Genomic DNA, 24,630 nt, shown 5'->3' with positions numbered 1-24,630 from the left:
CAAATTGGTCCCCTAGATCTCCGTAGTGGGTGGATGGCTGGCTGGCTGTTTATATTCGTGGTCTGGGAGGCTTTATCTGCGGTGCCCAGTTCTGTCAAGCGGTGTAGGATGCTCTGCTAGTGTTCGGCGGGCTACCTATTGCCGCTGGGTGTGGTGGTGCTTGGGCAGGACGGATGTATAGGCTGTAACTAATAGTTGACGGAAGAAGAACCCATGCCGCATCCTTCAGCCTGCGACTCTGTCTGCAGCTGCAAAACCAAGTGCGTACTTGTACATGCTTAGACAAGTAAAGCCGGCTGCATGGCTCCGCCATGCAGCAACAAGCCGATAAAGAAATGCTGCAAGCTATGACTCGACATGGGCTGTGGTTGAGCAATGGGGAGCCGGCCTTGGATAGGTACAAGTACAAGTACAAGTACTACGACCATGTCCTGCTAAACACGGACACTAGAGTACTAGTACATACACGCAGCACTTCTATGCATGCACGCTCACGCTTTGCTGCGTGGTATGGCGTGTCCCAAGCTGGACGCACTTGGCCTCCATGCAGACGCAGCCCCCTCGTCTCCTTGCGCAACCTGCACGGAGCTGAAGCTGCTTTGCAAAGAAAAAAAAAAGCCCAACGCCCCGTCTTCCAAAGCCACCCGCCATGTTGTCATACCGCGTTTCTTGGTGTCTGCACCACCGTGACTGGGACCCTGGGAGAGCCCAGCCACGGGGACAGGAGAAGGAGAGAGACTCGACTGGCATGCAGTTGGTATTCTTGCTAAGACAGCACACATCAAGGGAGCTCAAACAGGCAAAGTTGGCGCAACAAGAGCAACAACGACACATGCCTAAAGGGGTAGGGAGGAGGCCACGGCACTCAGAACCCCGGCGGATTGAAAGAACTGCAGACTCGTTCATGATATGCAGCATTTAAGCGGCGCCTAGACGCAAGAACGCCCTTCTGGCTCAAGTTGCAATGTGCCTGCTTTATTTTTTCCGCCACTGAAAACGACAGCTTACTTGGTGTTCGTGTAAGCCGGTGCTCACTTAAATCGGCGGCGCGTTTCATTGCTCACCGTTTTGGTCTGGATGTCATATCATGACAACATGACAAGGTTCATCCCTCCTCCCCTTCCTGTCTTCTTCGTCTGGCGCTTCCTGAGATGGGCCAAGTCCACGCCGATCTGGTTTTTGAAAATCCATGCTCTACAACGAGCTAGTAGGAAGGGAATGGTGCAACATTCTGTTCTGTCCTGGTGCCTGTTTTCCTCTAGTTCTCGTTCTTTGGGCACTGGTGCCGTGGGTAGGTTTGTGGCGTAAATTAAGACCGGGAACTGCCGTCTCATCGACGTCTGGCAAGACTTCCCAAAGTGGCGATGGCTGCATTGGTTTCTGAACAGGCAAAATTAAGTGTCCAGTAGCCAGAACGGGAGTGTATTTACATACATATGTATGGGCACCAAAGACTGCACAGCTGGTCTACTAGAACTACCGCGCTGGCGTGCCTAGAATCTGCTACACAAGCACGGCTACACAGCATGTCTCCCTGTAGGTTCTGCATATTTGCCGGGCCTAGATATTGCCGTCTCACAGCTGTGCCTCTGTCTTCTTTGGCTCTGCGTGTGGTATCCGTTCCTCGACTGGCAGCCGCTGGCGAGAAGACCTTGCATGGTATGCCAAGCCGTCCACACAAGGACGAGCACAGCACACAGGGGCTCTGTCACTATGGATGCAATGCCACAAGTCCTCCGGCCGGCCTGACGTCAATTACCAGGTTCCCATTCTGTTCTCCAGTCAGCCTGACACAGTCTGAATACCACAGCTCAGAAGTGTAATGCGCACGCGTCTCTCTTGACCCGCGTTTCCTGGCTGCGCCCTTCACGAGCCCGGGGAGAGAAGGTCGCTTGGTAAAATGGGGTGCTCTTGTGTGTATCAATATCCACTGCTGCTGTGGTCTGATTTGAATTTGCTAGTCTCTTGGCTGGCTCCTAAGGTCCAAGGTCGCCCTCTTGGGCTTTAGTTTTTAGCTATGGCCTTGTTACTTGTACTTTGTGCTTCCCTGCTTGCATTATTATTGTGGTCTTTTTGGCTAATTCGCCATCTAAGCGGTCGTGACTAGTTGGCTTGTGTGATTACACGCACTTTAAAAAAAAGGGCCATGTTGGTTCAGTTCCTCCAAGCCTGAAGCGCCGTCTCCCTCGCTAGCTTTGTTTGGCTTCCCTCGAGCGAGTGTGGCAGAAGAATCTGAAAAGGCACCCTGACAAGCAGAGTAGAATATTTCCTTGTATACAGGCGCAATATGAACCAGTGCAGCTTCGCATCATCAACATGCCTTTGCCCTTGTAGTATTACTTATAGAGGCAATACCCACACTCTGGCCACCCCCCGGACTCGAGGACCGCTGCCTTTCATGGCTTATAACACAAGCACCAGCATCTTTGGATATGGCTGTTTTGCTTGCTCTTGGTTCGATTTTATTCAGTCGTCACCTCGTCCCAGGGCCACGGCTAGTATCACATTGTTCTAGCCACCCCTTGTATGTTTATAGTGCTTGTACTGGAGAGTTTGACCGACAGCTGTGGTGAACGGAACATGCAGAGGGACTTAGACGTGAACATGAACGTGAACGACAGAAAGCCCAGGAGGCAAGGGCTATAACATACAAACTACCTTTATTTCAAGTACCCCTTCATCTTTCTCTCCACACCCCACCCCACCCCACCCCAACCCCTGTCTCTTTCACCATCTCGTTGATTCCTTGTCACGCTTGGCCTTTCCTGCTGTCCCCGTCGTCGACCCTTCCACTATTCCATGCCCTTGGTGGACAGTCGTGTTCTCCAGGCATGTATCATCCAACTCAACTGCCCTTGAGCGCCTCTGAACCAGTCTTGGGGCGCTCTTGGTCCTTGCGCACTTTGCATCCTAACACTTTCCGAAGAGATCAAATCAAGCACATGCCTGATTTTCCCACAGAGGGAGCCCTGGACCTTGCCACCCATGCTCTTGTCCTCGTTGTGGGTGGCCGACTCGTAGTGCTGTTGCTTTCAAGACTTGTTGTGTACACTATAACGATACTTGTCCGTACATACTTACAAGTTCTGTTCCTATCTTCCTATGGAACAAATCTTACCACAGGCCCACCCTAGTCGGCTTGTCTGTGTGTTGTGTCCGGGGCCGTGTGTTGTCGTGAGTGTGTGTGTGAGTGAAGTATGGGTGTCTACAAGTAGGTTATCTACAACTGTATTTTCTTGGAACTGGCATCTCTATCCTTGATCCTCTTTTTTTGTTTTTTTATTTTCCCTCTTCTTCGAGTGGTCATAACTTTGTCTTTCTTTCTCTTAATCCTTCGTTTCCTTTGTTCCCTTGTTCTCTTCTCTTCTTTTTGTCTTTTTTTTTTTTTTTCCTTTTTTTGTCTTGGATTTTCCTGTTATCCCCACCATCATCTCTCACCTGTCCCGTACCATACCATATCATTCCCATTCCCTTCCCTTCCCAACTATTACTCTCTAGCTAGACGACCAAAACAGCTTGATTTTGGACTGTACTGCCACCACACATTACAACTAAACTCCCTTCACCTGCTACAGCTCCAACTTTGGCCACAGATTCAGCTTCAGCTCCAGCTCCAGCTCCAACTCCCGCTTCAGCACAGCACTCTTAACACCTGACCTGTACTTTAGTAGCTCTTCCTGTCCTTCTTTTATTTTCCTTTTTTGTTCTTTTTTTCAGCTCAGCCGGCGCAAGTTCTCCACACCCATGCGTTAAACGCACTTCGGCCTTTTCTTTGGCGGGATTGGGATTGTGAGACGACGAGAAACCACGCCGGCACATCGCCGTGGCTGCTAGTGACGGGGCCATGGCCATGTCCGCAGAAACTCCCATAGTCGAGTCTGTTGATGGCATGCGCCACTACCATCGTATCCAGAGTCAGGATCAGCCGCAGTCGCAACATCAGCCACAACCTCCGCCTCAGCATCAACATCAGTACCAGCAACATCCACTCCCACATGAACACCGCTCTCATTCTTACCCGGCCCAGCACCATCAGCCACCTCCACTGCACTCTTACCCACCCCCAAACTACCACCACCCACCTCCTGCGTCCCAGCACCAATATCACCCTGGATATCCCCACCAACCGCCACCGCCGCCATCAGCACCGGCACCACCACCCCGATATCCAGAGCTGCCGGACCAACATGAACGAGAGCGAGAGCGAGACCGCCAGCGCAACTTTCCCCCGCTGCCCGGTAGTGCGGGCGGCAAGCATGTGCCCAACTTCCGCATGGAGCTCGCCATGCTACGGTCCAAGCTGCGGGGTCTCGAACACTACGCCGAACGAAATGGTATGGCCGTCCCCTCAACACAGGTGTCACTCGTCCCTAGCTTCACGCCTGTTTGTACTAACCGCACGCGCAGGTGTTAGGCAGATAGCAGAACTCTCAGAAGTAGAAGAGGCACGGATTCTGCAGTACCGCTGCGAGACTCTCGAATCTGCCATCATGGAACACGGTAAGTCTGGCAACACTGCCGCGTCTTTTGTGCCCAAACTGCACCTTCTAACACTCGCTTGCGCTTCTTGATTTTCTCAGGCATCAATATTGCTGATGCGGGCTTCATGGACTCACTGATGCACCATTCAGCAAATGACAGCTCTGCTGAATATGGTCCATGGCTTGCCCAAAATATGCGCGAGCATGACACCATGATTCGGTCAGCACGCATAGGAGACTATGCTGGTCAGCGCCAACTCCGCTTTTCTTCCTTCAAGTGCAGTAACGAGGCGTGTATTTACTACGTGTATGGCTTTGCGACATCTGATTCCCGCGACCAGCACATCAGGGAGCACCACATGACCCCGGTCAAGAGAGACTCGGCCTTATCTCTGAGCACGCCAACTCTGCCTTTTCCAGATTACGGCCCTCCCTCGTCACGGCCTGTTTCTGATAGCAGCCAGCCCATCCCACACAAGTTGCCCGGCAAGTTACAAGGCGGCCCTCAACTCCCTCCCCTCAACATTGGCTCCAGCTCGGTGTTTGAGCCACGCCAGGGATCTGCAACCTCGGCCCATCCGCCTCAAAATGAAGCCGGCCCGCTGCGGAGGGGGCTTGACGATGAAGCTGCCGCGGATTTGGCTGCTCTGCGAAATAGCCGCTCCACATCGGCGCCAGGGACGGCCGAGGCTAGCTCGGAAGTCAAGTACATGCAGGATATTGGACCTTGTCTTCGGTGTAAACTGACTAACAAGACCGTAAGTATTGGGCCCGATGGCGTCAAACATCCTACCATGGTGAGAGCTAACAATGGGCAGTGCGATCTCGCAGATCCATGTACATCGTGCACCAACCTGGATTCACACAGCGAGGAAGACTACTGGCGCAGCATCGGCTGTCTGCGTGTCAACTCAAGTTTCGGCTGCTTAGCAGACAAAATGCTACCTGGTAAGACCATAAACCATCCAAGGAGAATTGTAGATGGGGCCAAGGCCCTAGACATTGAGCCAGTATTTAACCAGCCTTCCCCCTCGTCTCTAGAATGGCTCTCAAGTAGACAGCCCTACATGATGAATGCGACAGAACGTGACCAGAGCCAGGCGCTCAGCGACTTCCTGGAGCAGATGTACCGGGCGCCGAGTCCGATTATCGATAATGTCCTACCCGGCCTTGATTGGAAGGATAGCTTCTGGCTGACAGATACAGCCAACCTGCCCACCATGGCAGCATCAGCCCCTCCGACAATGCGCGCCCCGCAGATCTTCACCATGCTTCTCAACAGCCAAAACGCACGGGCGGGCTCATACAACTTCCTGGATGTCTTGCGATGTAGCCAGAGTCTGTCGGCGTCTCGAGCCGACGAGCACCACTCACTGCCGGTTTTGTATAACGCGAAGCTGCTCCTGCGCCAGACTCTGTTCTACGATCTTTTACAGCAGACTCCCGTAATTGTGCCCGTCGATCGACCAGCAAAGTCGGCGGCCCCCAGTGTCCCGGATATCATCGATACCGAGCGTTACTTCCGGCTATTGTATGATGCCATGGTCGACTTCTTCTCGTCCTTTCAGCAGATGACTATGTTCAAAGGACCGTTGTCGGCACGGGACTGGTTTGCTGGCTTTTTCTCCATCTGTCTGTTTAGTATTGTTAAACACATCCTTGTTGAGCGGGTCGCAGCCGCTATGAAAACATCGTCGGCGTGGCAACCCAGGCCGCCCTCCAGGCACGTGGCCGAGATTCAGACCATTGATGACATCTATACCGCCATAGTCACCATCTTTGTGAGGTCGAGTCCTATCATTCAAGAAGACGGTCGTGTTTCCATGGACGAAACAGACAAGGGAATCATGAGCAACATTGATTCCATCATGCGGAGAGGCAGTTGGCCATCACAAGGCATCCGGTCTATTACAAACTTCCTGTACAACCTCGGCTCCCGCAACCCAGATTCTCTGGGCTTTGTCCGTCCGCCCTCGCCAAGCAGGAGTTCACGCCTCACAATGCCGCCTTCAGCTAGACCAGCCGAAGCCCAGCGTGCTGAGCTGCACCGGCCCTGGCTAGCCTCGGCCTCCTCTGCCGCCGAAGGAAGCGAGTCTGCACGTAGTGGCCATGACGCATACGTTGAGTCTCCCAAGACGTTTGACTCCCCACGTTCTAGTAGAATCCGTAGCGAGAGTCTCTATAGTAAAGGCCCAGAGTCTCCTCTCCGACACTGTGGCTTCCAGAGACCACCGTATCGCAAGTTCCACTGTGACAAGTGCAACGAGTATCCCGACGGCTTTCGCAATGAAAACGATTATCGCCGGCACTTTGAGGCTCGCCATGGTAGTTACAGAAAGGCGTGGTACTGCGCCGAGCCTTCCAACGTTCCGACGGACATGCCCAAGCCGACGAATCCAATTAGTTCGTGCCGAGTGTGCCAGAAGAGACGTTTCCATTCATACCAAAGTGCCGTGGTACATTTGCAGCGTCACCACTTTGCTCCTCCCGCCTATGGTAGACAGCTGGCCAGAGGTTCTAACACCGAGGTTGTTCCCGAACACCTACTTAAGGATTGGATTAGAGAAACTCGGTATGTATATGAACCTGGTGACGTAGAAGACTCGGATGATATGATGGAGAATGAAGCCCCGACCACCGACCACCGGCCTCCTCTTGCACACCCGCCGCTCAATACCTCACTGCCGTCACCGACATCGCTGCCGCGATCACAAGGACCGGTTTCAGCTTCTCATGGCTCCGATAGCCAACGGCCGATCCCACCACCTCGGTCGCACAGTCACGGGTACCCGTTCCCACCTCGCCAGACACCGGGCGAGGGCCCTCCTCAGAGCGCGCCCCATCTCCCTCGCTATGAATCTCCGCCGTCGGCTCTCCCCCCACCGCGGCAACCACAACCGCCTTCACAACACCTCATGTCACAGCATTCTGCGCAACAACCTTCGCAAGAACAGCATGCCGGGGGCATTCAGCTGCCGCCTCTGAATTCAGCAGTCCCCTCTTTTCCGCCTCCCACGACTCTTTCGCACAGCTCGAGCTACCATTCAGACTCCGGATACGGATCCCAACCTAGCCACGCCCACCAGGTACCCCCGCCTCCCTCGCCTTCTCCATCGCCGTACTCACAACACCATCCTGGCCATTCACATTCTCATTCTGCCCATTATGCCCAACCACCTCCCCCGCTCCAGACGCAGTTCAACTCGCAGGGATCGCCGTCCACGCCGTACCCCCCGCAGTCCCATCAGCCCACGCCAAATGACGCATCACAGCCCCGGATTGTCGGCCCACCTCCAACCCAATACCAGCCGCAGCCTATCCGCCCAGGTGTCAACATGCTACAGCCACCCCCTGGTGTCATGGCGCCGCAAGAGGAGCCCCCATACGAACTCTCTAAGACGCCGGAAAACCGCTCCCGCTGCCCATTTCCCGACTGCGGACGCGTATTCAAGGACATCACATCCCACATGCTCACGCACCAGGAGCAGCGGCCAGAGAAATGTCCCATAGAGTCTTGCGAATACCACACCAAGGGGTTTGCGCGCAAATATGACAAGAATAGACACGCCCTGACGCACTATAAAGGCACCATGATCTGTCCATTCTGCTCAGGCAGCAGCACCGGCTTCGAGCGCACATTCAACCGCGCCGACGTCTTCAAGCGCCACCTGACCTCGATGCACCACGTCGAGCAGGCGCCGCCCAACAGCCGGCGCCCGGTCGGTGGCGCCAGCCGCACTACGTCCGGAAACAACAACAGCACGGTCAACAGCGAAGCCCAGTGCTCCATCTGCCACGGTCGCTTCACCACTGCGCAGGAGTTCTACGAACATCTCGACGAGTGCGTGCTCAACGAGATTGTCCCGGCCGCGCACTCACCCAAGAGCGGTACACCGACTGGTGCCGCCGCTGCTGTTGCTGCTGTTGCTTCCGCTTCTGCTGCCGCAGCGAGTGCAAACACAGGCAGTGGGAGCGCTCCCAAGGAGGCGACAGTGCCTCGTGGCTCACGCGACTGGTCGGATACGCAGTCAGTGCATTCACAGGGCTCGGTCAAGGGCAAGGGCAAACTCAAGGAAAAGAAAGTTCCTTGATCCTACAGCAACCAGACCCCCTGTTCCTCTTGGAACCCGTTTTTTTGCGGAACATTTTCTTTCGATTCACTTATCGCGACTCCTGTCTGGAGACGACCTCTGGTTTCACTTTCATCTATCCTTTTTCTATTCCCACCATTTCCATGGCTGGCCATAGTCTTTCATGTGGCTAATTTTCTTTTTCTTTTTCTCTTCTTCGTGTTCTCATCTGTCTGTTGAAACCATTTTGTGCATCTCTCTTTCTTTTCACAACTGTCTTTTTTTGTGATTTTCCTTTTCTTCTCCTGTCAGTTTTCTAGTCTACCGAGCTTTGTATAACCAAATTACATGGTGCATGATTGTTGAGAGTCATTCGTGGGGGTTATTATTTCTTGTCTTTTTTCATTTTTTTTTTCATGGAAGAGCAACGACTCCCGTGATGGGAAGGGTATTTCAAAAGCTTTAGTATTCTCTTTAGATATTCAGCTTGAAGCTGCGGTAGTGATGTTTCTTCTTGTTTTCTATTCATTCTTTTTTTCTTCGGCATCTAGCTTTCCGTCTTCTCTTGTTACTAACATGGATATCAATTCTTTCATCTCAGTTGTTGTTTGACTCCCAAATTGGCTTGTAGTATCTGAAATTGAGACTTGATGTGTATTATGTAGCTGACGATATATGATAACATACAGGCGACTCATGAAAAGTGGGACTAAAGAGCGACAACCCAAACCCTGCAAAATCAACATTGTACCACCAAGAACTGTCCAATGGTAACAACCATATGATCGCCCACAACTATCTTCGTCATACAAAATCGATCCAATCTAGATCATCGGGATATCAGACACGTCGCAGTCACCTTTTGGCTTGCGGCAGCAGCCACTCAACATTCTCCAAGCAGAACCGCAGTTCCGACCTTCCTCAAGAACACTTGAGACATCTTCAAGACACCGCTCAGCTTCCAGCATCGCCTCTCCAGCATTTGTCGTGTCACACAGTCGCAGCTCACTTGCTACCTTCTCCATCTCGCAGCGCAGAAGCCAGCGCTCCCAGTTCCATGCGCCCAGCATGCCACACAGCGCACCGATGTTGTCCGTTGACCCGAACGTTGCCTCATCAGGCTGGTTAACAAGAGCCTGCATCACGAGCGTCTTGCCAGTGCCGCTTCTCGGCGCAGGGAGCGTGCCAAATGGCGCTTTTGCTGATGCCGGAATAGCAAGCGAGAGAGTCGGGCGCTCTCGCCGCCGGCGCTCGCCCAGTGGGAGACACAGCCACGTGCGTCGCACGCCGTGGAAGCCCGCACGGTATAGACGACTGAGCCATGGCTTAGTGGGCGCCGGATCGTAGCCGAGTGTCTTGAGTGTAAAGCCAAACTCGACGCTTTTCGCCAGACCCAGTGGGCCGGCGTTGACAATGTCTGCGTCCAACAGGGAAAAGTCCAGCATGCCACCGGGCTTGAGCACGCGCATGATTTCTGTCAGGCAGCTGGTCCACTCGTCCTCGCCATGCTCGCCAACAGCCTTGAGCACGCTGTGCAGATCGCGCGCCGAGACGACGTCAAAGTGGTTGTCCGCGAACGGGAGGCTCGTCAGTTTCTCAACTGAGACGTTGGCGTGGTTTGGTGGGCCCGAGATATTGGCGTTGCTCAGCTGGCGCGCCGCGCGGGTGGTCGCCGTGTAGACCTTGGCGTTGGGGTAGGCTAGGGCCGCATGCCATGCCCAGTCACCGGCGGTGGCAGCTCCAAGATCCAGAATACGTGTCTTCCACGCGCGACGTGCAGCCAGATACGTCGCCACGGGGCGGCTAACCAGGGCACCGCCGTTGAGTAGCTTGAGCGCCTGCACTAGCCACGTGCTGGCGGCCATCTGGGCCATGGCCTCAGCTTCACGCTCGCGGCGCAGACGCATAGGGTCATCGACGATTTCGGCATCGGCACGCGCCACGTTGGCAGACAGACGCTTCTGGGCGCTCTGTGGGACGACAGAGAGTTGCAATTTACCAAAGAGCTGGTTGCGGTGGAAGTGGCGAAGGGACACGCGCTGGGCCTGGATGGCTTCAAAGCGTGCCGTGCGGTGAACAAAGGCGTCGAGCGGGCGTGTGCGCACAAGGTAGTCGAGGAAGGCCCGGTAGTAGGCGGATTCGTGCCGGGTGAGGCGGGAGGGAAGTTGACACGGCATGTCTGACTGCACGGTGGCGATGGAAAAACGGACACTCTTGCGGACGACTCCTGTTTCTCCGGGCTGCTTGCTGATAGCTTGGGACTTTGACAAATCATCTGTAGCCGCCGGGGCTTCAGATGATTTGGCCAAGGGCTTGGTATCAGTGGAGGAGGGGCTGGTAATATCTTGAGTCTGGTGGGCTCTGTTGAGGTAGGCATTCTGAGCCATCAGCCATGTTTCAGTGCGATCTAAATTGGCCAGAGCGACGATTTGCTGCTTGCGGGCATACTCTGGGTTGTAGTCGGTCACAATCTCAGTTAACTCTGAAGTGACTTCGGTCTCTTCCTGTGGCTCTGGCTCGTTGTCGGCAGTAGAAGGGGCGTATACAGGACGGGCAGTTGGCTGGTCATCGCCATCGCCATGTAGAGCAGATAGTTCAATCTCGACAACATGCTCAACTGGTTCGGATGGGCGGCCACGTAGAAAACCACCCGGCTTCGTGGCAAGTTGAGCATGTGCTGACCTAGAAGGAAGGCCCCAAACTTGAGGCAGCGGCGGAACCGGAGGGATACTGCTCCGCGGCTGCGGCTGATGCGCGTTGGAGGAGGCAGCAACAGGGTTCCACGGAGTTTTGTAGTACTGCTCTGCAGTAGCTGAAGTGGGTGAAGCCACAGCCTCATCAGCAGGCGTTTCCGAGTCAAGCTTGGTGGTGGGGAAGTACGAATCCCAAGCATGGCGGGTGCGTGGGGTCAAATTGCTGAAGAAGCCACCGGGAGAAGGAATGTCCAGAGCCGTCAACCCAGCCCAGGACGAACGGGCAGAAACAGCGGCACTGTGGGGGTTACTCGAGGGCAAAACAGGCACAGATGCGCGGTGGAAGGCGGGAAGCGCTGCTAGTGAGAGAAAGAGCTGCTGTGACATTTCGCGCATCTCAGTCTCCACCAATTTCTCGTCGTCATCGTCGTCGTCATTGCCATTGCTAGCATCATCGTTTGCTGGCGTGGTCCGAGAGCTCATGTCAGTAGCAACAGAAATCTCGCGTGTTTCCATCTGTGGCATTTCGATTGTCTGCGCTTCCGAGTTGGGAATCTGCCCCTGTGACATCTCAACCATGTGCTGCTCTACTTCTGATAAGGAGGCCAGCGCAGCTGGTTGGCCCAAAGCGAGCGCGTGCAGTGTCTGAAGAGCCTCAGGCTGAAGCTGCACGCCCTGCCACTCACACGCACGTTCGTCTTCTTCATCGTTACCGATGATGGGCGTCGGCGGCGCACTCATGGCTGCCAAGGCCTCCGATGTCTGACTTCCGTCCAGCGAAGGCGTAGCTGACATAGGCAGAGGTGCCTGGGCTTGGCGCAGCGCCATAAAGCCCATGGCAGCTGGAGACATGGCGATGGCAGTCGTTGGAGTTGGTACTGCGGCAGGCGACAACAGGCTCTTGACGCTCTTGGCAGACGGCGGGACTTCAGTGCTGGGCACAATACGGGTCGGGATTATCAGCGGCGCAAGCGGCTTGCGAAGCTCGTCAGATGTAGGTCGGGTGGTGGAGACCAAGTTAGTGGTGGGAGTGGTAGTAGCAGTAGCGGCGGCTGTGTGGCGGGAAACACGGCGCGCGCGGGTTTCGTCATCCGAGACGTCGTAGAGATCATCGAATTCAGTGGCATCGGACAAGGTACTGTTCCTGTTTCCAGGCTGATCGGGAGACCACGACGGCATGAACAAGATGTCATTGTTGGCGTTTGTCTGGGAGGAATCTGCCGGTTGCCAGTGAGCCATGTGGATGAGTTCTCCCTCCGATGCCGGTCCATCTTCCTCGCTAGTTGCAGATGGCGAGGACGGTAGTGTGGGCGCCAGCATAAAGTGCACACCGCGCGGAGTCGGGAAGCCTCGCGGCGTGGGGAAGTGGTCACTGGCAGGCGACAACCATTGCTGTACGAGCACCTGGTGGTTATGAATGTCTTGGCCGTTGGCTGTGGCCCACTGGCGCACTTGGATAGGCTCGTAGCGTTTTTGGGAGTCCTGTGGCTGTCTTGTGCGGTAGGTTCCTCTGGGAAAGACTTCTTCTTCGTCCTCGCTGTCTTCAACAATAGTATTAAGGGCTCGTCCCGGTAGTCGGTCCAGCGGGTACGGTGGGCGAGCCATAGCGAGTAGTAAATAGAGTAAGAAAGTTTGTAGATGGCGTCAAGCCAGATGTAAATAATGAGAGTGAAGATTAAAGACGTCCAGCGTAAGTAAGAGAATTGAGGCTTGGGAAATAAAGGCTTCGAAATTACCAGTCGTATTAACTATTAGACCGAAGGCATGTAAAGAAAATAAAGTCTCTGAAAATAAAATCAAGTCTGCCGATTAACAGAGACCGTATCAGAGATGGGCGAAGAAAAATAGTAAAGAAAGAATAAACACACGCCTCGAGACAAAAGGCGAAATAGAGACCAGCTAGAGATCAAGAGGAAAAGGGCGAGAGATCCCAGAAAGAGCAACGGCGTGAGGATGCGACGGTATTAATCTTCACGAGATACAGTCCATTACTGAGCAAAAATCTGCAGTCTTCATGGCACGGTAGTAGTCTATGTCTCAATAGCGGCAGCCATGCATAAGGTCAAAGTTTTATGTCGCAGTCCGGGACACCGGATCCTGCCCTGCAAGCTACACCCTCTTAGTCCACAACGGCCAAAAAGCCTGACACGAAGTCTTATTAGGCGCATACATCCTCTACACAGCCAAGTTCTCGATACCGCTCCTTGGCCTCAACTTCTATGCTTTGATAGGCGCGCGCGAATGCCCTCGAGGCCCTGCCAACATAGAACGAAGCATGTCGAGAGTGGGGCCGATATCCCGGCAAATGATTGCACCAGCCAATCACAGCACAGTATTTGCCAGGTTCTCTGATAGCCGCCCTGACTTTCGGGTAGCTGCCCTAGCACATGTAGGGCCGGCGCCTAATAGAGCGGAGCCCGTCTCATTGGACGACAGAGTAAGGAGCGCAACTCGGTGAAGATTGTAGAGCGGTGAAAAAGTAAAATGGGTTACTAACCCTATCTGAATAGAAAGAGAACAAAAAGGAAACCAAGCAATCTCTTGATGAACTCATTTAGCAACACCTAGTTTCGATCCAGGGACCTCCGGGTTATGAGCCCGGCGCGCTTCCACTGCGCCATGTTGCTGTTGCGATGAAAAAGTTAGCCGTTATTACGGGCTGAAAATGTTAGGCCGGAACCGGGGTTGTTTTTTTCTCCGGAACATGGCATGCCGAGGAAAATTTCTCATAGTGACAGTCTCGGCCTTCAGAGCGGGATGTTACAGTCGCCAAGGTACCCGGCAATGTAAAATGAAAAATCAGACACCGAGGCTTGCTCGAATAACTCAAGTCTTCTGCAGGCTTCCCGCTTTGATTGTCATGTCTTGAGCCTCAAGAAACCAACAAAGTTCCATGCAAGTAATGAAGAAAAAAAGGTTAGCACATGGTTAAACAAGCATTTTTCTAATCCATCACCTGTGTGATAGTTGTGGGAAACATGGACTTAGTTGTCCATAACTAGTTATTCTTGTATACAATATAGCCGTCTTGAGACCGCGTGACAGTGGAGGGCTAGAAATATGCTGCATATATCTGCATATCAGATCTAGATTCACGAGTTTCACAATTCACATCGACGTCATCAACCCCTCCCGAACACGGGCAAGTTTCTACAGCCACACACAAAACTTTTGCCTTCGAGTCCTTCTGCTCCCAGCTCTTTCAGCCCTGTTCCGATTTTATGAGAGATTTTCCTCTGCTTGCTCTAAATCAGAGATTTAAATAGTGGCAGCGGACGGGTGGAACGGATAGATATCCGACGGGTTGTCTTGATATATTCACTGTCAGACGCCATCAAGATAAAGAATTCTTAGGGTTATAAATAAAGGGTATAGTACTGGGTCAGTAGTTGGGCCGTGAGCGCGTTTCCCCAAAAGCTCGGTCTTCATCTTCATCATGGTTGCCCCCTTCTCATTTTCTAGAAGCTAGAGATCCCACTGTTTCGCAGTTGGAGATGGGTATAGTTAAGTAAATTGGACTTGTAACTATATGGTGGCGTTATCTCAGTCTCAGACGACAAAAGAGCCAGGCTCCTTGGACTCGCAGTGAGCTCAGGCCATAGGGCGCTGGTCTAGTTTGTTGGGCGGCCAAACTCTCCTATGACATGATTAGTGGGCAGATCAGACAAGGCAAAACCTGCAGGTAGCCTACGGACTGTGAATTACTGAACTGGACCAAATCTACCGTGGCCAATGATGGCAGTGTTGAAGTTCGGATGATGTGGAGAGTCACCGTTCCAACAGTGCGGAAGATATACGGCACTGTCTCTTCAGGGGATCTGCATGAGCATTGCGCGGCGGCAGTAGCCCCTGTAAACTGTGGCATCTACCGGCCAAAATACAGTGCGGGCCCTCTATCAGCACACGGCTCAACCTGCATCCCGCTCAGCGGGACAAAGGCATCACGTGTGCCCCGCAAAACCAGCTTGCCGGAAGAAGAAATCGGGCGCTGATTGGTCAGGATCAGGCCAGCTCGCCAGTCTCAGGCAGACAGGGCCATGGGCCAATACAATTCAGACAGGTTGCCCTGTCCATATGGCTGGCTCAGCCGATGCTTAACAGATTTCCTTTTTTTAGACCTTCACTTGTTTCCTTGGTTTTCAATCTTTTCCTCTCGCATTTTACTCGATTTCACCGCCAACCATTCCGTTTCGCTTCTCTTTTCCTGTCTCGATCGTGTCTTCATTTTCCATCATTTTTCGTATTTTTTTCTTCGGTAGCTTAAGTCTCAAGCGCAGCAAAGAAAATCTCTCGTCCCAGTCTAGCAAATACTGTATTTTTCTGCGTCTCCGACCATCGAGAAATGAATAATCGCGGTGGAAAATCAGCCCCAGATGTCAATCGGTACGACCTGTTTTTCTGTATTGCCCGGGTGTGAATGTCATCGGCATAGTGTGGTGCCATGCGTAAAGGCCGGTGGATGTTTCTTGGGCCGTCCGGCGTCTCCGCTGCCGGCTTCTCGGCCGGCTCGGCGATTGACGATGGATGGATGGCTCGGCGTGCGACAAGGCTGCGGCGACGGATCACCCACCCGCGTCAAGCTGTCGCATGGTCATGGACTACCAAGACATCAGCCTTATCGCGTCGTGCTGCTCGCTAAGGCTTCATGCATCATCACTGTCCTTATCCCCACGTGCGCGCCCTGGCGACGATAAATAATGCTAACGTTTGGTGTTGTCATAGAGCTCTGTTCGTCAAGAACCTGAGGTACGCCTCCATTCACTCATCGATTCCCACAACAAGTGTCGATTTTATTGCTGACATTGATACTGACATCTCCAACTTAGCTACAACGTAACTCCCGAGGATCTCTTCGATCTCTTCGGCAAGTTCGGTCCCATCCGGTTCGTTCTCTCCCCTGGCTATATTGACTCGCAGACAACATCTAACAGTCTATTCTTTACAGACAAGTCCGCCAGGGCATTGCCAACAACACCAAGGGCACTGCCTTTGTCGTCTATGAGGACGTCATGGATGCCAAGCAAGCCTGTGACAAGCTCAACGGCTTCAACTTCCAGAACCGCTACCTAGTTGGTAAGTCGTGGATTAATTCGACACCCGACCCATACTCCGATTCTAACCCCTTTCCCCCCAGTTCTGTACCACCAGCCAGAGAAGATGGTCCGCTCAAGAGAGGACTTTGAGGCCCGCAAGGAGTCTTTAGCTCAGCTCAAGCAGCAGCATGGTATCGATTGACAATCCGCCGGGACTGTGGCGCAGCCTCGGACCAATGAGAAACGTACGGTCCCTGTGTCTGCAGCCCCGATAGCCATCAAATCACCTCGCTCGTCTGCCAAGTCTCCCAAGACTATTCTCCGGCAGAGCCCGCCGTTCCGCTCGCAATCGTCGAGCAATGGAAGCGGCCCCCCCCGCGGCACTGTCCGCTTTGTCGAAGGCCCGATAAAGCTACAGGCTGTAGGCGTGTAGGCCTGAGCTGGCACTGCCTGTCCTCTCTGTCGATTACTAAAAGCGGCACTTTTCCACCCGATAAACAATCCATTGCATACCTCTTCTGGAATGGACCTTTCTATCTCCAACTGTCGCCTCGCCTCCCCTTCCTTTTGGTTTGCATTTCACAGGTGACATTGCCGATTCGCCACACATCGCCAGTCTCTCTTGGATAAAGTAGCGCTCTATATTGACAGAAACACGCCAGCTCAGGCTCTATATAATGGAGGAACGAATAACAAGCCCCTCTCAACTCAACCTGGATTCGTACATGGACTGAATAAACCAAGCGCCATGAACCCACCATATCACAACCACCACGAAGGCTATACATATACATCACATACAATTAATATCTGCCAACCAAGGAACTCTTTGCTTGCTGGCCGTACATGATTTACTGAAAACCTGCTCGCAACTGTGACATGGGGAACTTGTCTTTGATCTACCTCGCATATGAGGCTGGCTATTCAGAGTTTGAAACCTGTCTTGTTTTTCCTCTCCCAATTGTATTCTTCCTTCTATTGTTATCGTCATTGTTACATGCCCCTCATCCCGTCTTATTTACGCAATGTTGTTCTGTCTGAAGTCGCCCTTACTTGCCTTACGTACTACCTCATGACAATAAAGCCAAGATTGGCGGTATCCTGGCTTGTGAAGAAAAAAAGAAAGAATTCGATGCGTTGTCACGAGCTGCAGGTAGTACATCAACATTTCGGCCGAGCCGCTATTGTACTATTTGCTTGGCCTTCTAGTCTCGGTATTTTTCGTCGCCAGTCGCCGTTACCAACCATCTTCCCGTAGCAAATGAGAAATTTGAACGAGCCTAAGCAGATCTGAATTTGACGCGGACTGGGCCCTGTTTTACTCTCTTCTCTCTTCACAACAACCTCTATACAAAAGATTTTCTCCGCTCCTCCCCCTTCTTCTATCCTTGACGTGATTTGTATGTCTTTTTATACAAAGGCAACTATGGTCCCATGTTCTAGAAATCTGCAAGGGAAAGACCGGTGATGTGGACATGGCAAGAGAGCGGGTTGGCGCCTTCCCCGACGGGCGCATGGAACTGCCGAAATAGAGAAAGAACCAGCACACAGACGAGACGAAGAACGTGGAAACAAGGCAACATCCCTAAAAACCAGAGTACAAAGAAAACAGTCGATTCACTAATACATCCTAACAATTAATTCTTTTTTTGTCTTGAGCGGTGCAGATTGTATGTAGCCAGCCAACACAATGACACCTTCTTCTGTATTCGGTATTGTGTTCAACTAGTTATGTGTAGTTATATGTGTCTGAGTGGGCTTGCGTCCATGCGGCTGATCGGAGACTCCCGGCTACTTTTGTGCCGGGAGTAAACGGGAGAGGAAGATATATTATAGATAAATAGAACATGCTATTCTCTTTTGTTCTTTGCGTGTGTGGATCATCAGGGCATATGAGGTCGTTTCTTTGTTACTTGATAACATTGTGGACATCGAAGTCTAGATAAAGATATGCCGACATTCTGCACATACTCGGGGGGTAGTGGTTGGTTGAGTCAAGCCCCCCTCCCCTGATTAGTGTTTCTTCGCAAGAAGCTCTCTTCCTGTTCCATTCTTTGTTATCTTTACTCCGCGAGATAAGGAGTTAGCGTCCGTAAGCCCTGTCCAGCTCGCACTTTGCAGCTGGTAGCTCGCAGATCTCTGGCTCGACTTGTAGAGTTGCAGCCGCAAGTTGCATGTCCGGGTTAGTTGTACATGGGGGGCACTGTTGCAATTGTCAATGCATGTGCAAGTGCTCTGCATGTGTCTCGGGAGCATACCGGGACAAGAACAAGCCAAGCCAAATAACGCGATGAAAGAGCGGCTTGCCTAAAAGGCAGTCCCAAGCCAGCAAAGCAAATAAGACATGTGCCGGGCGCTCACTGACTGACTGACATGAACAAAGAGCAGACACGACCACATCGCATACCTAGACATGTCTATGTATGCACATAGCTAGGGCTCTGATAACGAGAGTCAAAGGACAGCGACGCCCCAATGACATGCAAGATCTAACAAGGAACCCTCATGATAAAGAACAGAGAGGGACCCTGTCCTGCTTGTAGCGCGCAGGCCACAAATTGCGCCGAGAGGCGGAAGGGCTCCTCCTTCTCTCTCTGAGCCCGTCTTGTGCATTCCAGCAGCAGAGGAAGAAGCAAAAACGTATATAGTCCGAGCCACTGCCCGTTCTGCAAGCACATGAGGCCCAGATTCACACTTGGGTAGATGCTCCTCCGCTGCCATTCCAGAAGACAGAACCCCCCCCTTGCCCAAGGTTTCCCTGCCCGCATTCGTCACACGTGCCCTCTCCCCCCCCCGATTCTATCTTGCGGTATCCAGCCTTTGCACGGTGATTTGATCCCTTGTGGCTTATCGCTTGCCCATTCGCCCCAAATAACTAACACACATCCAAGTGCGCATGTTTCCGTCACTTTGTCTTAATTGGTCTTTCATCCTCCTTCTGCCAGATTTCCTGCTTGTGTTATCTAATTCTGCCGCCTTTCACCGCCCGCCCGTCATATCTCTACAACTTACACCTTTTAGTAGCACCAGACTGCTCTGGTAGCCAAACCTCTCTCTTGTTTGCGCCGTCACCCTCCGCCCTACCGAGTGTGTTTCTATTGGCTTGTCCGCCCGGTTATAAAGAGCATCGATTGCGACAAGTATCTCCTTGACTTGTTGTTTTTCTTCTTCACCACCTCTTCGCCTTTTTCTTAAACCGCCTCCCGAATCTCTCGCAATGGCTGTCCGCACCGAGTAAGATAACGCCGCTACCCACCCACTATGCCCCAATTGCTCGCCACCACGCACTTTCTCGCCTCTCTGAACGACCAATTGCTAACCTCTTCTGTTTTCTCTTCACTTCGTAGTTTCCCGCCCGTCCGCGCGTGTCTGTTCGACATGGACGGGTTACTCCTCGACACCGAGGACATCTACACCGTCTGTGTCAACCTTGTGCTTGAAAAGTACAACAAGCCCAAGCTCCCGTGGTCCATCAAGGCCCGCCTGCAGGGCCGCCCGGGCCCCGCCGCCACCGAAGTCTTCCACAAGTGGGCCCAGCTGCCCATTTCCAACGAACAGTACATGGAGGAATACGTGGCCCTCCAGCGCCAGTACTTCCCTGGCACCAAGCCGCTCCCCGGCATCCCCAAGCTCCTCGGAGACCTCGGCCGCACGCGATACTACGACCTGCCCGACGCCTCGGCCGGCAACACACCCGCGACCCCGCGCCCGTCGCGCGTGCACATTGCGCTGGCCACCAGCGCGCACGAGTCCAACTTCAAGCTCAAGACGTCGCACCTCGAGGAGCTGTTCAGCGTGTTCGAGAGCCACCGGCGCGTGCTGGGCGACGACCCGCGCATCCCTGCCGGCCGCGGCAAGCCGCTGCCCGACATCTACCAGGTCGCGCTACAGACCATCAACGCCTCGCTGGCGCCGGGCGAGCCGCCCATCCGCCCCGAGGAGTGCCTCGTGTTCGAGGACAGCGTGCCCGGCGTCGAGGCCGGCCGCCGCGCCGGCATGCGCGTCGTCTGGTGCCCCCACCCGATGCTCAAGAAGGAGTATGCCGGCCGCGAGGCCGAGGTCATGGCTGGCCGCACGGGCGAGGCCGGCGAGGTAGACATGCACCAGGTTGGCGAGCTGGATGACGGCTGGGCCGAGTACTTGGAGTCTCTTGAAAACTTCCCGTACGCTAAGTACGGCATTTCGGTGCCGCCGCTGGAGGTCGAGCAGCTCCCGGGCATGCGCGAGCGCGTCCAGGGCGACGTCGTGGCTGCTGCTGCTCCGGCTGTTTGAGAAACTACGAACGATGATTTTACGGCCGCTCTGTGAGTTGGGCTCTTGACGAACTTTCTCGCAACTTGTCTTCTCTTTGCTACAAATTCACATCTTACAACTTTATTTCTCCTTTTTTTCTTTTGTCATAGAGAGAGGGGGCAGCCCACGCCATATCATCACCGGTGCCTCTCAACCCGCCCGCCCATCACTCTCCCTTCTCCCAGGGTTCAATAAACGCGGTCACCACCGGAAATACGAGATGAAAGAAACAGCGCTTGTTGGAGATTATCCGTTCCATGTTGCTTGTTTGTTTTTCTTTTCCATTTTTTATTGCTTGGATGCAGACAGCGCAAAGATGTGCTGGGGGACGTTGGCTTCGGTGCAATTAAGAGAAAAAAAATTAGACGAAATGTATGATAAAGAAAGAATAACCTCCATCTCATAAATAGCTTGATATTTGTGTGCCCTTGGGGAAATCTTGAATCATAACGTGAATGTAATGTAATGTCTGGAGAGATTGGTGCTTTGTGGGCAACCTGTAGTAGCATGAACAATATTTCTAATAGCAAAACTGTAATGAAAAGAGTGCCGCCGCCTTGAAAGCAAAAAAAAAACGAATGAAGTAAAAAAACAAAGAACGAAAAATGCTTGCCGTTGATGTCATATGCTGTCTCTAGAAGCGCTATGTTGTCGAATATCAAAGAAACGGGGAAAGCAAGAAAACCAAAATGCCGCCACATGGACGCAAAAAAAAAGGGGGGAATGACGAGCAGGCAGAGATTGACAAAATATCCGAGCAGTACTCAGTAGTAGAGGTTCGGGTTGTACGAATCCCAGTCTGAGTTCGCAGGTGCGTAAAAGTTCTGATATGGGCGATTCGGCAAGCTGAAGTCGGCTGTTGCGAGAGGATTCACAGGCCCGCCAGGTTGGTTAATCATGTCCGGGTCCTCCTGGATGATTCCTAGAGCCACCATCTGTGCATGAGCTTCTACTTCGGCCTGAGCTGCTTCAGCTTTAGCCTGAGCCTGAGCTTGGGCCTGGGCCTGGGCCTGTATCTGGGCTTGGGCTGCCTGTATTTGTTTCTGCTGCTGCTCCTGTTGTTTTTGTAGATGGGCGTTTGTGTGATGTTGCCGCGTGGGTAGAGTGACGACATGACCTGGTCCACGTGGCGGAACAAACGTGTGCCCGGCACTTTGTGAGCGCTGAACCTGGGGTCGGACTGGAGCTTTACCCTCACTCTTGGAATTCGAGCCCTCCATAGGATTCCGCTCCCAGCCCCAGGAAATCTTCAGTTGGCTGTGGACCTTGTGGAGCTTCCAGCCGCTCTGGCTGCCGATTTTATTCAAAATTTTAAGAATTTCCTCTTGCTCAGGTTTCTCTGAGAATATAAAGGCTGTGATCGCGAGACTCTGGATAGCAACCTTAGTGATTCCACGGTCATTGCTATGAGCTATGATACCACAGAGCTGATGTGCATGGTGAAGTTGGACATCGCGCATATCCTTATTGTGTGAGGAAGACTCGAGGGGATGGGTTTGCGCTAAAAGACATTGCGCCAAATGGTAAAGCAAGCGGCCCACAACGGCAGCACGTTTGACTAACCTAAAAATTCCATGCGGTTAATAAACTTAATTTTGTAGCTTTTGCAGTGTGAAACAATTTAACTAACCAAACTTCAGGGAACGCTGATAGAGTGCTCGTCTGAGATGTGTAAAGATACCCTAGCGGACGAAAGGTTTGCGGGCTGGCAAGATTCCAGTCGTCGCAGAGCTTCTTGAGCTTATGCCAATCATTCAGATTCGTTCCAAGATTAAGCTGCTCGTTGGCTGGGTTATCTTCCTGGTTGATCATTCCGACCCGGAAGTTGGAAATCTTGGCAACAATGTAGAGGATGCGATGAACCCAGATTTCCTCGTTACCCATGTCAACGAGATCTCTGTCATGTTGGCGAGCAGCCTTCTTTTCATCCTCAGGTTTCATCCCTCCCCCCGTCGATGTATTACATCTTGTCTGCAAAGACTCAGCTCGGGGAGCAGTGAACTGCATATCAACACCCCATTGATCCGGATCCCAAGACAGCATGTAGTTAGACGAAAGAGAATCTAGGACCTCCATCTTCACATTGAGCCAAAAGCATGCTGCGCCAACGCCCGTTGACTGAGCATTCCACTTACATTCTCGGATAAGTGCTCGAGCTCCAACAACATGGGTCGTGATTTGAGTTGGCTCCCCTAGCATAATCTCATACACATTAAGAACTACCGCTGTGGTCGCGGACTCGGCAGGGTCGCGCTCCGGATTTTGCAGGCTGCGGAGGAGTTGGGTAGTCGCAGTATTGTAGTAAGACAGAGCCTTTGCTTGGCTATAGGAGGGATTCACAAGAGCGAGATGCATGGCGCCACATGCAAGACAGGCGTTTAACAGCATAGGCCACTTGAGTGCCAGATATGGAACTATTTGGCTGAAATGCTTGTTCTCATCGAGCGAGTCCATCCAGACAGCAACCTCGTGCACAAAAACTTGCATAAACAGTAGGTCCTCGGGTGAGTTGAGGTATTCCCGCTCTCCTGTGATGGCGTTTTCAGTAACAATGGGTGGAGACGGAGCTTCCTCTGGAGAAATGGTGCCGCCACTGGCGACAACAATGCTAGGGGCCATAATGTTTTGGTGATGCAGGGAAGAAACACTCGAGGCATCACTAGCCCTGTAAACAGATTCTGTCGAGGGCGCAAACTTTTTCAGCGGTATGCTATAGCTTGTGTGACGTGGGTGGATGATTTCAGACACAACAGTCGAGCTGTCACTGCTTTTACGGGCATGATATGGCGTACTATCATCGGTGCTAAGCCAACGAGTCGCAAGGCTCAATGGCGAGATAACTGGCTGGTCACGCTGGCTTGGAGAGCCTTGGAGACTTGGAGAGTGATTGCTCTCGCGCTTATAAGAAGCGACAGAAGGGGCCATGGTATTGCTGATACGAGAATCAAGATCAGAATTAAGCTTGGGCTCACTGGGATATCGACTTAAGCCCCCTTGATACTCGCCCGCAATTAGTCGTGACTCGTCTTGGAACTGAACTAATAGACGGTTAGCCCAAACCCATCTCAGGTGATACAAGAAAGACTAGGCAAGGCTAGCTGGTCTAATTTCTTACCAGTCCAATCGGCCGTTGGCGGTAGCATGGGGTGGTCGCGAACTTGGACGTCGATAAAGTTCAATCGGACGCCTCTTTTGCACTCCCGATTGCTTTTACGACAGTTCATGCAATCTGGCGTAGCCTCATCGCATTTGAGGTGTCTTTCCCTACACGTCAAACACCCTGTCCGAACGCGTTTTGATTTTGTAGGTGCTGTTGCTTCTGGGCCGGCAGACCCTTCTTTGTCTTGTAATGGAACTGGTGCAGAACTGGCTGACGTGTCTCTTATTGAGACTCCGGATTGTGTGCTACTCCGCCGCCGCAGTGGAATGACGCCTGTGGTTGAGGTTGTTGAAGGTTTTCGTCGCTTTGGTGCTGGAATTTCACGGGCATCGGTTTGAGAAGGGGGTTCCGCCGGTATGTGAATGTTCTCGGATGAGTGGACTTGGGCCGGATTTCGGGGGGCAGATTGTGTCATGATTTGATGTAATATAAGGGAGAGAGATAGAGAGAGTGTGTGTATATTTGTGCAGTGGGGTGGAGAAGAGTGTTGAGGCAAAGAGGAAAAAATGAGAATAGAAGGAACAGATGTAGGAGTTAAAAGTGTACAGCAGAACGGTTATAGTATAATAGTCGTCAAATCATTCTCGTAGATGTAGCCAGTGTTATATCTATAGCGGTACAGCAGGTTAGTCGATGGCTAGAACGTCAATGATTTATGACAGTCCATGCACTTTCTGCCCACAAAACAGGCGAATATACGTCATCAGGTTCATGGCAATGAGCCAATCGTGAAATAAATAGCATCAGTACAATGATGCGCTGAGACAAATGATGAGAAGCCGTGTAATGATATGCGAGGTCAACCTCGGACACTTGTGATAATGTAACAGATGATGGAGATACAGGCCCCGAAAGAGGGCATGTAAATTTACGGGCACCATTGTCTGAATATAACCTTAC

General features: G+C 52.5%; 5 protein-coding genes across 5 annotated transcripts; 3 read left to right on the top strand and 2 right to left on the bottom strand.

Moving 5' to 3' along the window:
- Window positions 1–3,850: 3,850 nt before the first annotated feature.
- BROUX77_001311 (uncharacterized protein) lies at window positions 3,851–8,572 on the top strand (the record flags this gene model as incomplete). Its single annotated transcript, XM_073745727.1, has 5 exons — window positions 3,851–4,334; window positions 4,408–4,500; window positions 4,581–5,239; window positions 5,300–5,429; window positions 5,523–8,572. The coding sequence occupies 5 exons, from the start codon at window positions 3,851–3,853 to the stop codon at window positions 8,570–8,572; spliced, it is 4,416 nt and encodes a 1,471-aa protein (XP_073609546.1).
- An 803-nt stretch (window positions 8,573–9,375) lies between these two features.
- BROUX77_001310 (uncharacterized protein) lies at window positions 9,376–12,849 on the bottom strand (the record flags this gene model as incomplete). The annotated part of the gene is made up of 1 exon (XM_073745726.1): window positions 9,376–12,849. The coding sequence occupies one exon, from the start codon at window positions 12,847–12,849 to the stop codon at window positions 9,376–9,378; it is 3,474 nt and encodes a 1,157-aa protein (XP_073609545.1).
- A 2,737-nt stretch (window positions 12,850–15,586) lies between these two features.
- On the top strand, window positions 15,587–16,479 carry BROUX77_001309 (uncharacterized protein; the record flags this gene model as incomplete). Its single annotated transcript, XM_073745724.1, has 5 exons — window positions 15,587–15,627; window positions 15,967–15,990; window positions 16,071–16,127; window positions 16,190–16,317; window positions 16,379–16,479. The coding sequence occupies 5 exons, from the start codon at window positions 15,587–15,589 to the stop codon at window positions 16,477–16,479; spliced, it is 351 nt and encodes a 116-aa protein (XP_073609544.1).
- A 3,015-nt stretch (window positions 16,480–19,494) lies between these two features.
- Window positions 19,495–20,549, top strand: BROUX77_001308 (uncharacterized protein; the record flags this gene model as incomplete). Its single annotated transcript, XM_073745723.1, has 2 exons — window positions 19,495–19,511; window positions 19,625–20,549. 2 exons carry the CDS (start codon window positions 19,495–19,497, stop codon window positions 20,547–20,549), a joined length of 942 nt encoding a protein of 313 aa, XP_073609543.1.
- A 785-nt stretch (window positions 20,550–21,334) lies between these two features.
- BROUX77_001307 (uncharacterized protein) lies at window positions 21,335–24,145 on the bottom strand (the record flags this gene model as incomplete). Its single annotated transcript, XM_073745722.1, has 3 exons — window positions 21,335–22,133; window positions 22,201–23,608; window positions 23,686–24,145. 3 exons carry the CDS (start codon window positions 24,143–24,145, stop codon window positions 21,335–21,337), a joined length of 2,667 nt encoding a protein of 888 aa, XP_073609542.1.
- Between the last annotated feature and the right edge of the window lie 485 nt (window positions 24,146–24,630).

This window comes from Berkeleyomyces rouxiae (assembly GCF_048999995.1).
Source record: "Berkeleyomyces rouxiae strain 22BRR77 chromosome Unknown BrBRR77_ptg000001l, whole genome shotgun sequence".
Taxonomy (NCBI): domain Eukaryota; kingdom Fungi; phylum Ascomycota; class Sordariomycetes; order Microascales; family Ceratocystidaceae; genus Berkeleyomyces; species Berkeleyomyces rouxiae.
Note: the sequence above shows the minus strand (reverse complement) of the source record. Positions and strands in the feature narration are given on the sequence as shown.